The 14,468-nt window shown below is 42.1% G+C and overlaps 2 protein-coding genes across 2 annotated transcripts in view; both read left to right on the top strand.

Annotated features, from left to right (window-relative positions):
• si:ch211-232b12.5 (zinc fingers and homeoboxes protein 3) overlaps window positions 1–14,468 on the top strand; it is a 45,981-nt gene that overhangs the window by 4,653 nt on the left and 26,860 nt on the right. The window lies entirely within an intron of this gene.
• On the top strand, window positions 2,040–3,833 carry mafbb (v-maf avian musculoaponeurotic fibrosarcoma oncogene homolog Bb). The gene has a single exon (XM_034683450.1). The coding sequence runs from the start codon at window positions 2,316–2,318 to the stop codon at window positions 3,294–3,296; it is 981 nt and encodes a 326-aa protein (XP_034539341.1). The 5' UTR covers window positions 2,040–2,315; the 3' UTR covers window positions 3,297–3,833.

The raw sequence follows: 14,468 nt of genomic DNA, 5'->3' as shown, positions 1-14,468 counted from the left end.
ACATTAATCTGGCCTGTCTTATCTTTTCTTTAGTGCAGGAGGCTCCACCTGTTTTCCTTTTGGCTGTTCTGACTGCTGACAGGACTTTTTTTCTCTTTCTTGTTGTCACATTTTTAGTATTTATCAACAAATGAATGAAAGATGCTTGATATCCACTTGATAGCTGTAATTATAATCAGTTAGTTAATGGAGGCTGTGATGCAGTTTGTGTTTTTATGATACTTTGGCAGGATGTGTTAATTTGAGTATAGAATTCTGCTTTGAGGTTGCACTTTACGAGCATTCTGCAAACATCTTTTATTGTTCCCCCAAAAAAAGTAAAGCTTTTGGGTAGTCTGGGGACGTTAAAGTTTCCCACTCCTTTAAAATGAGTCAAGTTTGGACTAAGCTGCATAAGAATGTCATCATAGGGATGTCTGGTAACAGAAACCCTGAAACATAGTGACGTTGCTTGTTTGTCTGATACATGCTTTCGCTTCAGTCTCAATGGCAACAAAAAAATGTTTTAAAGTGAACCGTGGGATGTGAAAGCACTCAGCCTACCAGACAGTGCATAAATTCAGCTTACTTTAATGGAACTGGCAGAGCCAACACCCAACTATGCTTAGCTATAACTGTAACCCATGAATCAGTCTCCCGATTGGTGCAGTTTTTAAGTAGGTTTGCACACAGAATAAATATCAAATAAATAAACAAGATAGGATAATATTTTATCTGAAAGAAGTGTTGATTCAATGATGACTGATACTGATTGTTTTGGTGTGTCATAATTTGTCCATCCTTTATCTGAGAGTGACTGTTTTACTGCATGTATTTATACGGCACAAGTACTCAGAGTGTCTGCTGCTTGTGGGCACTTAGGCTGCTAGCATTATCTCTTTTGCATAAGTTCTACCACATACTGTGGCCCTGCTAAGCTGGCATAAATCCTAACATGTGTCCCTGAGCCATCCTTGCTCAGTCACACTGTCTCCCCTCTTCCTTTATTCCCAGAAACCAAACTGGACTGAAACAATGCAATGCTGTTCTCAGACAGTATTTTGTATTGGTTTTGGCTTGAGTCCTCTATCTTGTCAGCAAAGCTTTTCACTATCTTTGGAGTAAGAACTGCCTGAGAGGGTCACCCCAGGGCAGGAACATTGCTTAACCCTCTGACATCCTGTGCAGTTGTGTCACCTCTTGACACCACGAGGGGTGACAGCACTGAAACCAACAAGAGATCTGGGAACACGCAAGAAGCTTTCATTCTGTTAGGAAAGTTGCTGAGATGTTGTCAAGGGACAACCTCAAAGCTCTGCGAGCTTTTGTTGTTTATATTTTCATAATAGAAAATGAGCCTCGATGTACAGAACTTAGAAAGACAATTGTTTTTTCTTGAACTTATTGAAGCCTGTGGTGGGTTAGACTGCAGAGTGAGTATTTCAGTGAAGCGCAGACACATGGCCACAAGATGTCAGTATCATTCTGTGCACAAACTAAGGTATACAGGCAAAACTAAATGTCAAATGAATTGTCTTACAGCCTCCTTGTTTGTTGTTCAAATTACATTTGGTATATGTAAACCAAATGCAGGTCGCAATATTATTCAGATGAAAAAAAATAAGGTCGGTCCGATAAAAAAATACTTAATATTTAGAGCAATTATGTAGGCTAATGAAAGATCAAATGTGAAACTGTGAATTTTTGTGAAATGTATTAAAAGTAGGCCTGCTAAGCAAGTGTTAGAATAGGTAGGCTACATGACACACTGAAATATTTAAAGTGCCCTACTGTATAATCACCTTTGACTGAAAACCGGGATATGGGTATAATGCTAATGAACAAAAGGCATTTTGAAAATAATAATGTTGCGTCCGCTGTGAAGACTTTATAGGTTTTGGTCAAATGATCATCACGAACAGCTCGTGAGCACAGGACAGACCCGTAGCAGATTTTATGCAAATCTTCTGTTTCCGCGTGTTTTCATTGGTGAGGAGCATGGAGGTGTAGTCTGGAAGGCGTGACATCATGCCAATGCAGCTTTATGAAGAAAGTGCGCTCCTCCTGAACAGACAGAGAGGTGCGTTCAGACCTCGTAGCATCACTGGACTTTCCGTGTACGAGTGCTGAAGACAAACGAGCTGCACGGTGCGGAATCACGAGCTCGCATTGAGTTTGATCAGGTGGGAGGCTTTTACGCACGCATGTGTTTTTTTTTCTCTGAGCTGTGATCAAAGTTTGGATTCTTTTTTTCAAAAGTAAGCGCGCTTTCAGTGACTGCATGAACTAGCTTGGGACATTTGAGGCTCATATAAGAGAGCAGCTTGCCACCTGAAATGACCACTGAGGCGCATTCGCATTTGGGACTGCAAAAAAACAACATGGATTTTGTGAGCGACTTTGACCTGATGAAGTTCGGCGTCAAGAAAGAGACAATGCAAGGGATAGAGCGCTCCTTCATCGGGCCGTGCAGCCAGCTTCAGAGACCAGACTCTGTCTCCTCCACTCCTGCCAGCACACCTTGCAACTCGGTACCCTCATCACCAAACCTCAATCCAAACGAGCAAAGAAATAACCCTGGAGGTGACCAGTTCTGGGTACCAAACAACGGGGGTTACCCACAGCAAATGTACCCCCAAGCTTTTGGTCTGACCCCCGAGGACGCAATGGAGGCCTTAATCGGCACCACGGCGCATCAGGGACACCCATCTGCACCCCACAGTCATCATCCACCATCTTTTCAAGCTGAATACGAGGGGTACGGACATCTTGGCGAGCCTGCTCAGCACTACCCAGGACTGCCGGGTCATCCCGACATGCAAGGCATCCCCAGCAGTCACTGCCAAGACCCCTTTCTCAAAGATGACCTGGGTTGCGACTCCCCTGAGTCGCCAGAGTCCCAGCAGATCCTCGGCGCGCACCACCACCTCCAGCATAGCCGCCACGACCGGCGATCCAGCGCCGATGGCAACTTCTCAGATGATCAGCTAGTGTCCATGTCGGTCAGGGAGCTTAATCGGCTCCTCAGAGGCCTCAGCAAGGACGAGGTGATGCGTCTGAAGCAGAAGCGTCGGACCCTGAAAAACAGAGGTTACGCACAGTCCTGCCGCTACAAGCGCGTGCAACAGAAACACATCTTGGAGCATGAAAAGACCAACCTGGCGTCACAGGTTGAGCAGCTGAAACATGAACTCAACAGACTGGTCCGGGAAAGAGATGCATACAAACAAAAATGTGAGAAACTGTCTGGTGCAAACTGTTACCACGAAACTGGGTCCACCAGTGACAATCCTTCCTCCCCAGAGTATTTAATGTGAGTTTCTAAATTTCCTGCTGGACTGCTCTTTCTACTTTGGGAGGCAAGTTGTAATAAATGATGGACATATGGATATCACTCAAATAATTGTAATAGATGCAACTAGGCAACAAGTTATATGGAAATGACAATAAAGCATGCATGCAGGACATGTATGAGATGTTTTTATTGTACACAGGCATATCTGTATTTTGTTTGAAAGGAGATACTTGAAATCAGAGAATATTCCCGTTTTATTAATATTAAACATTAAATCTTCTACATTAGTTACTGCTAATTTTCTTTTGTTGATTTTACTTTGCTTAGTTGTTTTGTATCTCGAATTATATATTGTCTCCATGCTTCTTCAAAATTGAAAATACACAGTAGAATGATGCTGAAATTACCTTGTATTATTTTTATGAAGCTGATTCTGCTGGACAGACGTGTTCATCATTTGCTTTTCTTGTTAAGATAATATATAAATATGCAAATTGTTTTTCTTCTACTATGTTTGTCATTTACGATGGATCAATAAATCCATTGTGACTTTTTAAAATGGTGTCTCCTATTCACTCTCTACCAGATCTTTTTTTATTGCAATACAGTTAAACATTTACTAAACATTATTACATAATAGTCAAATTGTCAGCTGGGTTATACTACACTTAAAGAGGATTCTTTATTATTTGAAAAAAGTCACACTCACATTATAAAAGGAAAGACGTGCTTTTAAATTCCCAAATCCAGAAAAGGAAAAACAAACCAAAATAAAACATCTTTCAATACCACAGAAACTGATCCATTGAAGTTTTTCAGTCAGTATATATTGTTTATGCTCGTGAAAGTAAAAGTAAAAGAAATGGATTGTGTTTTATATTGCGCTTTCTCTCGTCCTCTGACCACTCAAAGTGCTTTTACATTTCATGTCAAATTCACCCATTCACACCACAATCACACACTGATGGCAGACACCACTATGTAAAGTTAATTGACTGATTTGTGTGTTGTTCAAAAACATTGTCCTCTCTACAAATGTCTTCTGTCAAAGAACACTCACTGAACAAAAAGTACAAATTTCCTTTAACTCACAGGATCCATTTGAAGAAGTCATGTGATTACATTTTATCATGGTGCGAGTATTTTGTTAGACAGCCAAAGAGGGGAGCACAGAAACAGCCGCAGTGTGTTTGTTGGTCCGGTGGTGAATGAAAGGACGAGTGGCTTTCTCTCCTTTCCTGACCTTTGCCCTTCATGGAGTGCTGCTTCCTGAGGGACCCCTGCATGTGAAAGCACAGGGGGTTGCCTGGCAGAGGCTGTGGGGCACAGATAAAATAGAGTGGAAATCAGGCTTCCCTTCTGCTGTCTTCCCCAGACAAACAGATCACCTCTACATTCATTAACAGAGGAAGAGAGAAACAACAACCCACTGCTCTCAGCTTTTCTGGCCTGCATGGGGGGATTTTTTCCACTCGATATGTGTGCTTTTTTTCTTTTCTGCCCTGTTACATTTTGAAATCCTCTTGCAAATTTCCTGAACACAGATCATCCTCAGTTCAGGACTACAATAACATTTGGATGACCGTAATAGTTCCAAGGCCAATGTGATAACTGTTCACATCGTATACTGAGTTTATAACCTCTGTGAGGGCCTGTTCGCTGGAAATCTCAGCACAGTCTTTTCTCACCAATCCTCCTGTGTGAGAGTTCAGCTGGGCAGGTGGCTCTGTTAATGGCCCCTCTCTTTAGCCTGGAAACCAGGTTCTCTTCATGTGTGACCCCGGCAGGTTTGACCTCACCCCTGTTTGAGGGTGAGCAGCACTAAAATCAAACCACAGGTGCAAAAGCACTTTCCTTCCCAGAACAGGACTATAGTCCCTGAAGGTCGACCCACTGCATGGGGAGAACAAGATGCAGATGAGTGTGTTTGTGAACTTCAAGGATGCAGCAGAAAATAACCAGATGGTTATGGTCATGAATAATGCTCCCCTGTATTTTAATGTAGTTTGGAAGGACTCATTTATCAGAGACTTTGTGAACAGGCAGAGTTTCTTTTTAAAAGAAAATAGAAGTGTAATGCTAAACATAAGAACAGATAACCTGCTCAGATAACTGCTGTGCAGAAGAAAAAAAAAACATATCATTGAAGGTATTTATTAATTTAGTCAAGACATAATTTTTTTTCATCTTCTGTCTCTAACATACATAAAATAACAGGTGAAATGTAAAAACCCAGAGCGCTTATGATCAAATTAAAATGTCCAAAACCATATATTTACTTTAACATGCTAATTAAATATGTCATTTTTGATTTAACTGCTTTTGAGTTTATGTTCTTGAGCACAATAAAAAAAAGGGAGAATGCATGTGTGTTTATACTTCCTTAAATTTATCATTGCACAAACTCATGTTTTTTGGTGGGTGCGGTTTTTCAAACAGAACATTTCTTTGTTCAATGTCGTATGTTTGCGTACTTGCATTCATCACATGTGGATTTCTAAGCAACAGCGGAATAATACAGTAGCAGAAAAAGAAGCGCTGGCGATGAGAGCGGTTTGTGGTACTGTGTGACAGTGTGCAGGGTGCCATTGTAGAAACGATTAGCCAGCTATTTTCCCTCGCATGTGATAGGCTGGTGGGCCTGATGTGGGAGCCTCACACCCCCCCCTTTCCACCCTCCTCCTCCCCACCACCAACACCCCCAGCCCACAGCGCCTGAGGCTGGCTACTGAGTCAGCAGGAGGGAAAGGTGTCTGCACGGCTGTGGCATCAGAACAAGAGAGAGAGCAAAAAAGCTGGAGAAGGATAAAGAGCAGTGAAAAACAGCTCAGAGTAGGCATGCTTGCATTTTTTTTTAAACAGATGGAGAAAATGAACGATTGCATAGAAAAGAAGATTCAGAATGAGATGATAAAGCAGCTTAAACAAAATCTCATCTGAAGAGGACTTTTTCATTACATAGTATGAAAACGTGCACTTTAGATTTAACCATGACACGCCTCTACACAGTACACATGTGCTATGTGAAAACACTCAACTGTGTGTAAGAATCAGTTAAACATGATGCCAACCTCAGGGCTTTGCCAAGGCCTGGCTGCATCTCAGACAGAGCACACAGACAGAGGAATGCTGCAGATACTCACCATTGTGTGGGGGGAGGCAGAGGAATGCAGGCTGCCAGGCTGCGTTCACTGTCACCAATGAACACAGCCAGAGGCCTCGAGCCATGAGGGAAGGCTGGGGCCAACAGACCCTATGGTCACACATCACTCACCACCTCTGCTTGTGATATCGAGCTATCTTTTCTGGACAGTTTTGAATCGGTCTGCATTGACTGATGAAACTGAGTATCTTGTTAAGAAAGAGCTCTTACTGACTGTCCATCACATAAGAAACAGCGATAAGAAACAAAACAATCTGTTAAATACAAATTAGTTTGTCAACTGTTTCAAACAATCCAGTTGATACACAAGATAATTTTGCATTTATGATAATGCTTATCACTAATCTTTTATGGCTTAATGTCAATTGACCAGGCATTTGACCCCCAATAACAAGTTGTTTCCAGCCTCAGCTGGTTCTGCAACAGTTGAGGCTCAAACTGGCAATCATCTATAAGATTGGCCTCATGTGAAGCTCAGAGCAGAGATTGGGACTGTGGACAGGATGGATAGGGGGGCTTCCTCTTTCACTTCCTACATGTGGATCCAGTCAAGTGACTCTTTGTGAGAGTGTTAGGTTGTATGTCGCAGGAAAAAGCAGCTTCGGCGGCTGTGGTTTCCGGTCAGGATGTCCAGTCGTTTCTGGGCTTGGTTGCAACATTGTGAATCATGCAGTGATCACACACGCACACAGACGTTTCCATGGACATGGCACACAGACACACACGCAGACATGTGTATGCAAATAAAGAAGTTCATGTGCATTTGCACTCTCTTACTCCACATATTTTCAATTCCATCATGTGACTGTGACTAGTTCATTTAGGTAAGAAATGTGTCTCTGTTTTTTCTGATGCATGAGCTCTTGCTTGGACTGTGAAAGCATTTTTACTGCTGTTGCCACATCTTGAAAGCTTTCAGAGTAATTATGATTGTACCACTGGTAATGACTAAAGTTATCACATGATGGGCTCTGCAGGCTTCAACAGAGTGGATTAATGTGTAGCCCACAATAAAGTCCTGCTATCTTGGTAGTGGTAATAAGGAATCTGCCTTCCTCGGGACGTTGTGTTCAGCGTGTTTGTGCATGAACTCCTGGGATCTGATAGGAAGGCCCTCTGATAAAGAGCTTGTCACGTTTAAGTGGACACCACTGACTGAAGTGTGACAAAGTCCTGTCACATTACAGACCCTGGACTTTGGTTACAGAGCAAAGGGTGAACTACTGTATGTAATGATTATACAGGTTCCTCCCTGTGTGACAGAACCTTTAAAAACACCCTAAGCCTGTTAGAAGAGGTAAAGAAATTGACTTTTTTACTTCACAGGATAAACAGTATATCCCTCTGAGTGACACTGCAGTTTTGCAGCATAAGGGTGTAGTATGGAGGAGGGATCATAAAAAGAAGAGAAGAGTAGAAAAAGGAAGAGAGGAGATCTCTTTCCCTTTCATACCCTGCTAGGATTTCCTGCTCTGTTTTATGGGGGTCATGCAGCTGGCAGGCGCCCTCCTGTTTCTGTCCATAATGATGACAGGCATCCATTAGTGCACAGTAGAAACACGAGCCACAAAGGTTAACTCAGGCGCTTTCCCCTGTGGCAGCCTCTTCCCTTTCCACAGTCCCCAGCCCCTGGCCCCCCATACTCAACCTACCTATAGGACAGGGCATCAGGCTCTCAGAAGCTGCATGCAAAGCTTTGCTGATTTAGGGACAGATCGTGCTCAGACACCAGCATATGCACCATGGCAACTTTAACACAACGTGGAAAGCAGGACCAGTCCTTTGGGACCTTGTTATGTCTCTGGTGTAAAACAAACTCACATCCAGGAAAAGTCATGGTGAGACTGGTGCTGCAGTGAAAAATACATACATTTATCTTACTGAGAAACAAAAGAGAAACAAAAGAGAAAGATGAAGGTGATTTTTGGTGAGCATATGTAGATGGACAAAAGTTATTTTGTATGATTTTTTTATTGAAAAGGGCCCTAAAAAATTTATATTTCCAAGAGCTGCATCTGCAGAAAAACAACTGTGCTTACAAGACAAAGCCCCTGAGGTTAAATATTAGGTTGTCTTAGAGTTAACATGGATTAGCCTACAAACAGATAATGGGGGTAGAAGTTTAAAATACAGTTGTAACCACACACGTACCATTTAACACTGTTCTTGTTAAGTTTCTGCGGGTGTTGCTGACATGAGAATGTAGCGACGGTGTCATGCGCTCTGGTAAAGTCTCACAGGCCTCCTTGGAATTGGGTGTGTCACTCTCCCACTAATGTGTCATGTTAACATCTCCCTTGAGTCATAACTCTTCCTTCATGTTTCTCAGAAGTACTCTGCCGAACTTAAAGCCATATTATTTGTCTTTTCAGACAATTTTAGCGCAGCCGCATCCGTCCCTGCCCTCTATCCATCTGGAGGACTTGGCAGAACAGAATTCTCACGCCCATTCTTTTCTTCTTTGGCCATCTTTGTCATCATGCTTGATGTTAAGCCTTTGCTACAACAACCGAAACACACTGTGCTGTGGTTTGACTGTAAGGAAAAGAAGTCTGTGATTGGACAACAGCTTATAAGGCGTCTATTTAAAGTGATGAAGACCTTTATTCTACAGTGAACCCTTGTACATGTTTTCTCTTTTTGTGGTCAAAATACAGGAAGTACTTTGTTCTGGGATTTAACGGCAAAAAAAAAAGAAAAAGAAGATAAGCCCTGACTTCTCAAAAAAATAGAATGAAAGGTTATGAAGGTTACGAGTAAACAACGTTTATTGAGGGTGTGATAAAATGTCACACTGAATTTAAGTTCACGTGCAAGATCAATCTACTCCCTGGCTCTTATTGTTGCAAAAATTAAAAGAGTACAATAATGATTTGTGACTTAAGGGGCTTCATGTGCTGTTCTATTTCAAGGTGGGAGTTGTCTGGAAATCCCACTGTGACTGTAAGACTCAGAGTAGCTAAATTTTGTAAAAACAGAATTGATGTAGGAATCTCTTCATGATAGAAAGTGAATAAAAATGTTTCAGACAGTCTTTATATTTTTCTTTGAGTTAATGGCAAACCTTAAATCAGTTGCCTAAAACTATCCCAGCATATACTGTATAAAGCAACATTTTGTTTTTGGCCACCTGGGAAATGTTGGTACAATATGCACTCTTTTTAGCTCTGTGTTTGGTCCCCTCCAACTCCTGAGGGAATCATCTGGCTCTTTAGCTCTGAATGTTCCCCATTATGTTAAGTTCTTGGCAGGTAAGGTACATGGTCTTTTATGAACTGAACGTGGGTTTAAAATGTTGTTGAGCTGGGTGATATTCCCCTATTACTACAAGTTTGATCAATGCTAACACTATAGGCCTAAAAGTCAACAACAATGCTAGTGGCTCTGTGAAGCTTCACTAGGCTTTGCTAAGACACTGCAGCTTACATCAATCGTTCATATTCAGAATAACCTCTCCGAAGCTTTGTTTGAAAAGACTGTTTGATATGTTTAGCATCTAGATTTTCCAACAAATTTAACACTTTGACATTTTCTTCAGACACAAAATCATAAACCTTATGATTCTATCTGTCAGATTCCTCCACGAAAATACAACTTTAAACAATAACTGTAAGGTTGGACAGACAACCTTTGGTAACACTTAAAGCATTGATTATGAAAACTTTGACAAGTTTAAAGCAGTGTGACTCCTGTCCTAGACGATTATCCAACTCAAAGCTTTTTTGAGGCTATAGTTTGTGGTGTTGGTGTGCAGAATTACAACAAATCATCACGTTGTTTATCATTAGATAAATGAAAAGGCATTTATATGCTTTATGAGTCAATAAAGGCACTCTTGTTGGGACAGTATTGGCGTACAACTGCGAATGATTTTTAAAGAGGCTGTCAAGTGTCAGGAAGGGGACAGTGAGTTGTGTAAAGGAACACATCGCCCACACGTGGCTGAGAAGGTGCTTGCAGCACTAACATGTCCCAGCTATACAACAACACAGGTTGGTGGCCTCTGAATTGAAACGCAACAAACTCTGACCTCAGCCAGTATGTCAGTTGGTGAGAAACTTTCATCTGTCCAATTGTTGTGGGAACCCCTCAGCTGCCTGCCTCCCGTGTGTTTAAACTGTCTTCTGGGTCACTGAAGAAACCTCAGACAAAACCAGACAAATGTATGAAAACATTACCCACCAGGAAGCAGGCCGATAAAATCAACGCCCAGGAAAAAAGGGAATATTTGAATGTGTCCCTGCCTCGGTTGCCAGCTCTGGTGAAAAACATTTGGAGTGAGTATGTCAGCTTCAAGTCTCTTTTGTACAGCCAGGGTCAAAAGGTCACTATAAGTCTGTGAGTGACAGCAGTAATGGTGAGTGTTGCTATATTTAAATCCCAAGGAGAGGAACAGCCTTGACTCATGTGTGGACCCTACGCATCTCCTTTCCACACAGAAATTAAATCCGCTCTTTTGTGTAGTTGCCTTAACTAAAACCACGTTCATATGACTCAATGGCAATAATTAGAAGAACCTGATTATGTCATTTATTGCTAAACTAGGAAACACTATGAAAGAGCAACCTCTGAAACAAAATGTGTTTAAGGGGCAGTTACATGTGAAATGTATTTTTCAATAGTCTCACTTCTCCTGATAAGTTACAAAGTAGTCTACATTTTATTGGAAAGATTAAGGTGTCACTCCCTGGTTAAAATAGATTTATTGATCTCTGTGGTAAAGTGAACCCTCTCTTTAAAGATTCTTTCCCAACATCCTGCTGAGGAGTTGATATGCTTTGTTGTCTGGATAGATCTGGAGACTAGCTATGATTGGTCGGTGGCAGCTGAGGTGTTTGGAAAGGTTACGTTGGTTGATTGGTGGAAGGAGTGGAAAGCAGGAGCATCGGGCTTTCCCACAGAACCAGAGGAGACAACTTTGAAATAGGAGCAGCTTTTCTGAAGCTTTATCAGGCTCATGATCACCTGATAAATCTGTCAGGAGCTGCCGTCCTTCCATAGGAACCTGTTATTCATAGTATGTACCAGCAAAACAAATCTTTAAAGGACTAATCCTTTAATCCTGATACAGTGTTTCATCAATAGAAAAAACACTTGTGTTTGCTTCAAAGACTTAAACTTGTTATCTCAAAGCAGTGCACCCCAAATCAGGTTGAAGTGTCACATAAATGTTTGAGGTTAATGGGAAAAGTGTGGCCGATGGATCATTTGTTATCCCTTCACTCTTTGTGTTTTCAGACCGGCTTAACCCCCGTGGCTACTTTGACATGCACATGCATACCTATCTGCACTGCCATCTCTTTACAGTATATCTGTGTCAGCAGCAGGCTGAGACAGGAGCATGAGAAATGGAGGCCAGCTCGGTCCTCAGTCCCACAGATAGGGGCTGTGCACTCAGCTGTAAACGGTTTCTGTGTGTGTGTGTGTGTGTGTGTGTGTGTGTGTGTGTGTGTGTGTGTGTGTGTGTGTGTGTGTGTGTGTGTGTGTGTGTGTGTGTGTGTGTGTGTGTGTGTGTGTGAGAGAGAGAGAGTGTTTATTTCCATCTGTTTTCATCACTCCTGGAAAGGTAGCATGACGCTTCTTCCCATAAGAGTGGCGAGAGCGTTGCCGTCCCACACCTTCTTCCTCTGCTCAGTTTACCTGATGATATCGGCCTTATCGTTGCATCTGCTGGGCCAGTTAGTCTCCCCTCCTTTGTTTGAGGATTAGAGGATGCTACTGCACCCATTGTGAGCTATGTAATAGTACATTGGTAGCTCCCGACATGGACAAGGCACAGATCTCATGTGAAGAGTCTGTGTTTAGGGTCAACGATCATTTTAGTAAATAATAAGCATTATTGAATGATATCTGGACTCTGAGTGCCACACATGCCAACACCTCTTTAAGTCCTCTGTGTATTAAATCATCTTTCTTTTAGCTATAAGCTGTGGATGGGAAAAGTGGCTTATTTAGCTCCACACACAAGACATCTGCAAAACAATCTAAATTTACCTTCTATGACAATAATAAAAACAATGAGTGCTCCAAAATATTTTGTGCTGCTATAAAGTCATAAGGTGATAGATTTCCTTCAGACTCACTCTGGGCAGACTCAGAAATGTTTGACTAAAGCATGACAGCTTCAAAGAGGTGATGCCTTCACTCCACAGTGAGCCACCGTTACAAAGAGATGTTGACCTTGCCTTTGGCCTCTTGGCTGTCTGACAAAGCAATCCCCATGCTCTAGTGCAGTACGGCTGTCCTCTAAATGAAAGTAGCTGAGAGGCGAAGGGCAAAGAGGCCTATGGAATATCAATGTGCGATGCTCTCAATTAAGATTAAAGCTTCGAATGGAATCCTATGGAGCCGCTTCCCTAAGAAATGCTTGACATTTTACCCTTGCTGACTCTGGATAAAAAAAAGGTCCTGCGCCACCAGTACCACCATCACCAGAGCCGTTAACTAGCTGCCCCGCCTCGGCCAGCCCTCCATCCACTGGACTCATTCTGGAGATATTGACTTGGGCTACAGTCACACTTCTAAGAAATAAGTGAAATGGATCATCTTACTGCCAGTGGATGATAAGAATACTGAAATATGAAAAAGCGTCTGGATCAGCAAAATGACAAACCGGGGTGGAGGGGGTATGAGGCAGTCATGATAAACCCTTAGAGACAAATTCCCTTCAACTAGACGGTGAAATAAGGAGAGGGAAGAGAGCGGGAGGGAGGTAAAGAATACAAAACAAAACAGGTTTACAACACGGTCCTTTTAGGACTTAAGAGAGAGCCTCCTTAATGCAAAATATGTGTATGCTCTACGGATGAAAACACGGACAGACTGAGCGAGTGGGAAAAAAAACACACACTAGGCATATATTTTTCCTGCAGAATATCATCCTGTTTTATCTGATCTGAAACATTTATTACAAGCACTCAGTTTAAGACTTCTTCTTATTCAGAATCAGATCTTTTTTTCCAAGAATTGCATGCAGAATTTCCCTGCATATGCAGAGCCATGTTTCTGTGCTTTACCCCCAGTAATTAATACAATGTTTGAGATTAATTAAGCGGTTTGTTAAGATTTAGCAGATGTCTTTCTGGGTCGATCCAGTTTGAATATAAAACGCAAGTCTGCATTTACTCAGGACATACATGTGGCACATTTCTTGGTGATTAACAGAATATGGCATCAGTGGTTTGAATCTGATATTGCAGATTAATACAGATTGTGATGATGTTTACTGTGTGTATCTGCCAGTATGAGCTGTGCAAGCGTTTCCAGTAATGTTTCTGGTGCAAAAAAACGCTTGGAAATACACAATGTGACCATTTCCACAAAGATATTCAAATAGCATGAACAGATCTGCTCATTTATTGATCATATGAAGCTCCTGGTGGGGCTAAGCTAAATATAGAGAAATGAGCTCATACTTAAGGGCTGAAATAAGGCAGCAGAAACTGATTATGAATGCTATGTAGAAAATAAGATCAAAATGGAGCCTATCGTGTAAACTCCACCCTTGATAAACAGAATTCCACATCACGCTCCAACTCTGCAGTTAACTGAATCAATGCAATTCCACTTGTGCTGATCTTGCAGACTGAGGCCCTTCCCCCATCCTCCCTCTTTCCCTCTCTTTCTCTCTTTCTCACATACACACATACACACACTCGCCTCCCTCTCCGTGCAGGTCTACCCATCGTAACACATTAGCAGTAGAAGCCATCACACAATCAAGACAAGGCAGTGTATGAGACGTCAGGCCAATTTGTTTCCTTCTTGGAGCTACATCACATTAGCAGGGTGGCTATACCCTTGAGCTAAATCCAAGTTCACACAGAGGGAGCGGGCTGCCGGACAGGAGGGCAGCCATGTCAGCACTTTTCAGACGGCTGCTGACATGTATCCAGCGGACTGACAAGTATGGAGAAAAAAACAGCTTGATAGTTTGAAATATGGTCCTTTAGGATGTTTCCCTTTTTTTCGGCTTATAATGGCATTTCCTGAGGTCTGGAAGAGAAAGAGTGCCCCGTCAGAAAATGTAAC

This window comes from Notolabrus celidotus, chromosome 1 (assembly GCF_009762535.1).
Source record: "Notolabrus celidotus isolate fNotCel1 chromosome 1, fNotCel1.pri, whole genome shotgun sequence".
In the NCBI taxonomy this organism is placed as follows: Eukaryota; Metazoa; Chordata; class Actinopteri; order Labriformes; family Labridae; genus Notolabrus; species Notolabrus celidotus.
Note: the sequence above shows the minus strand (reverse complement) of the source record. Positions and strands in the feature narration are given on the sequence as shown.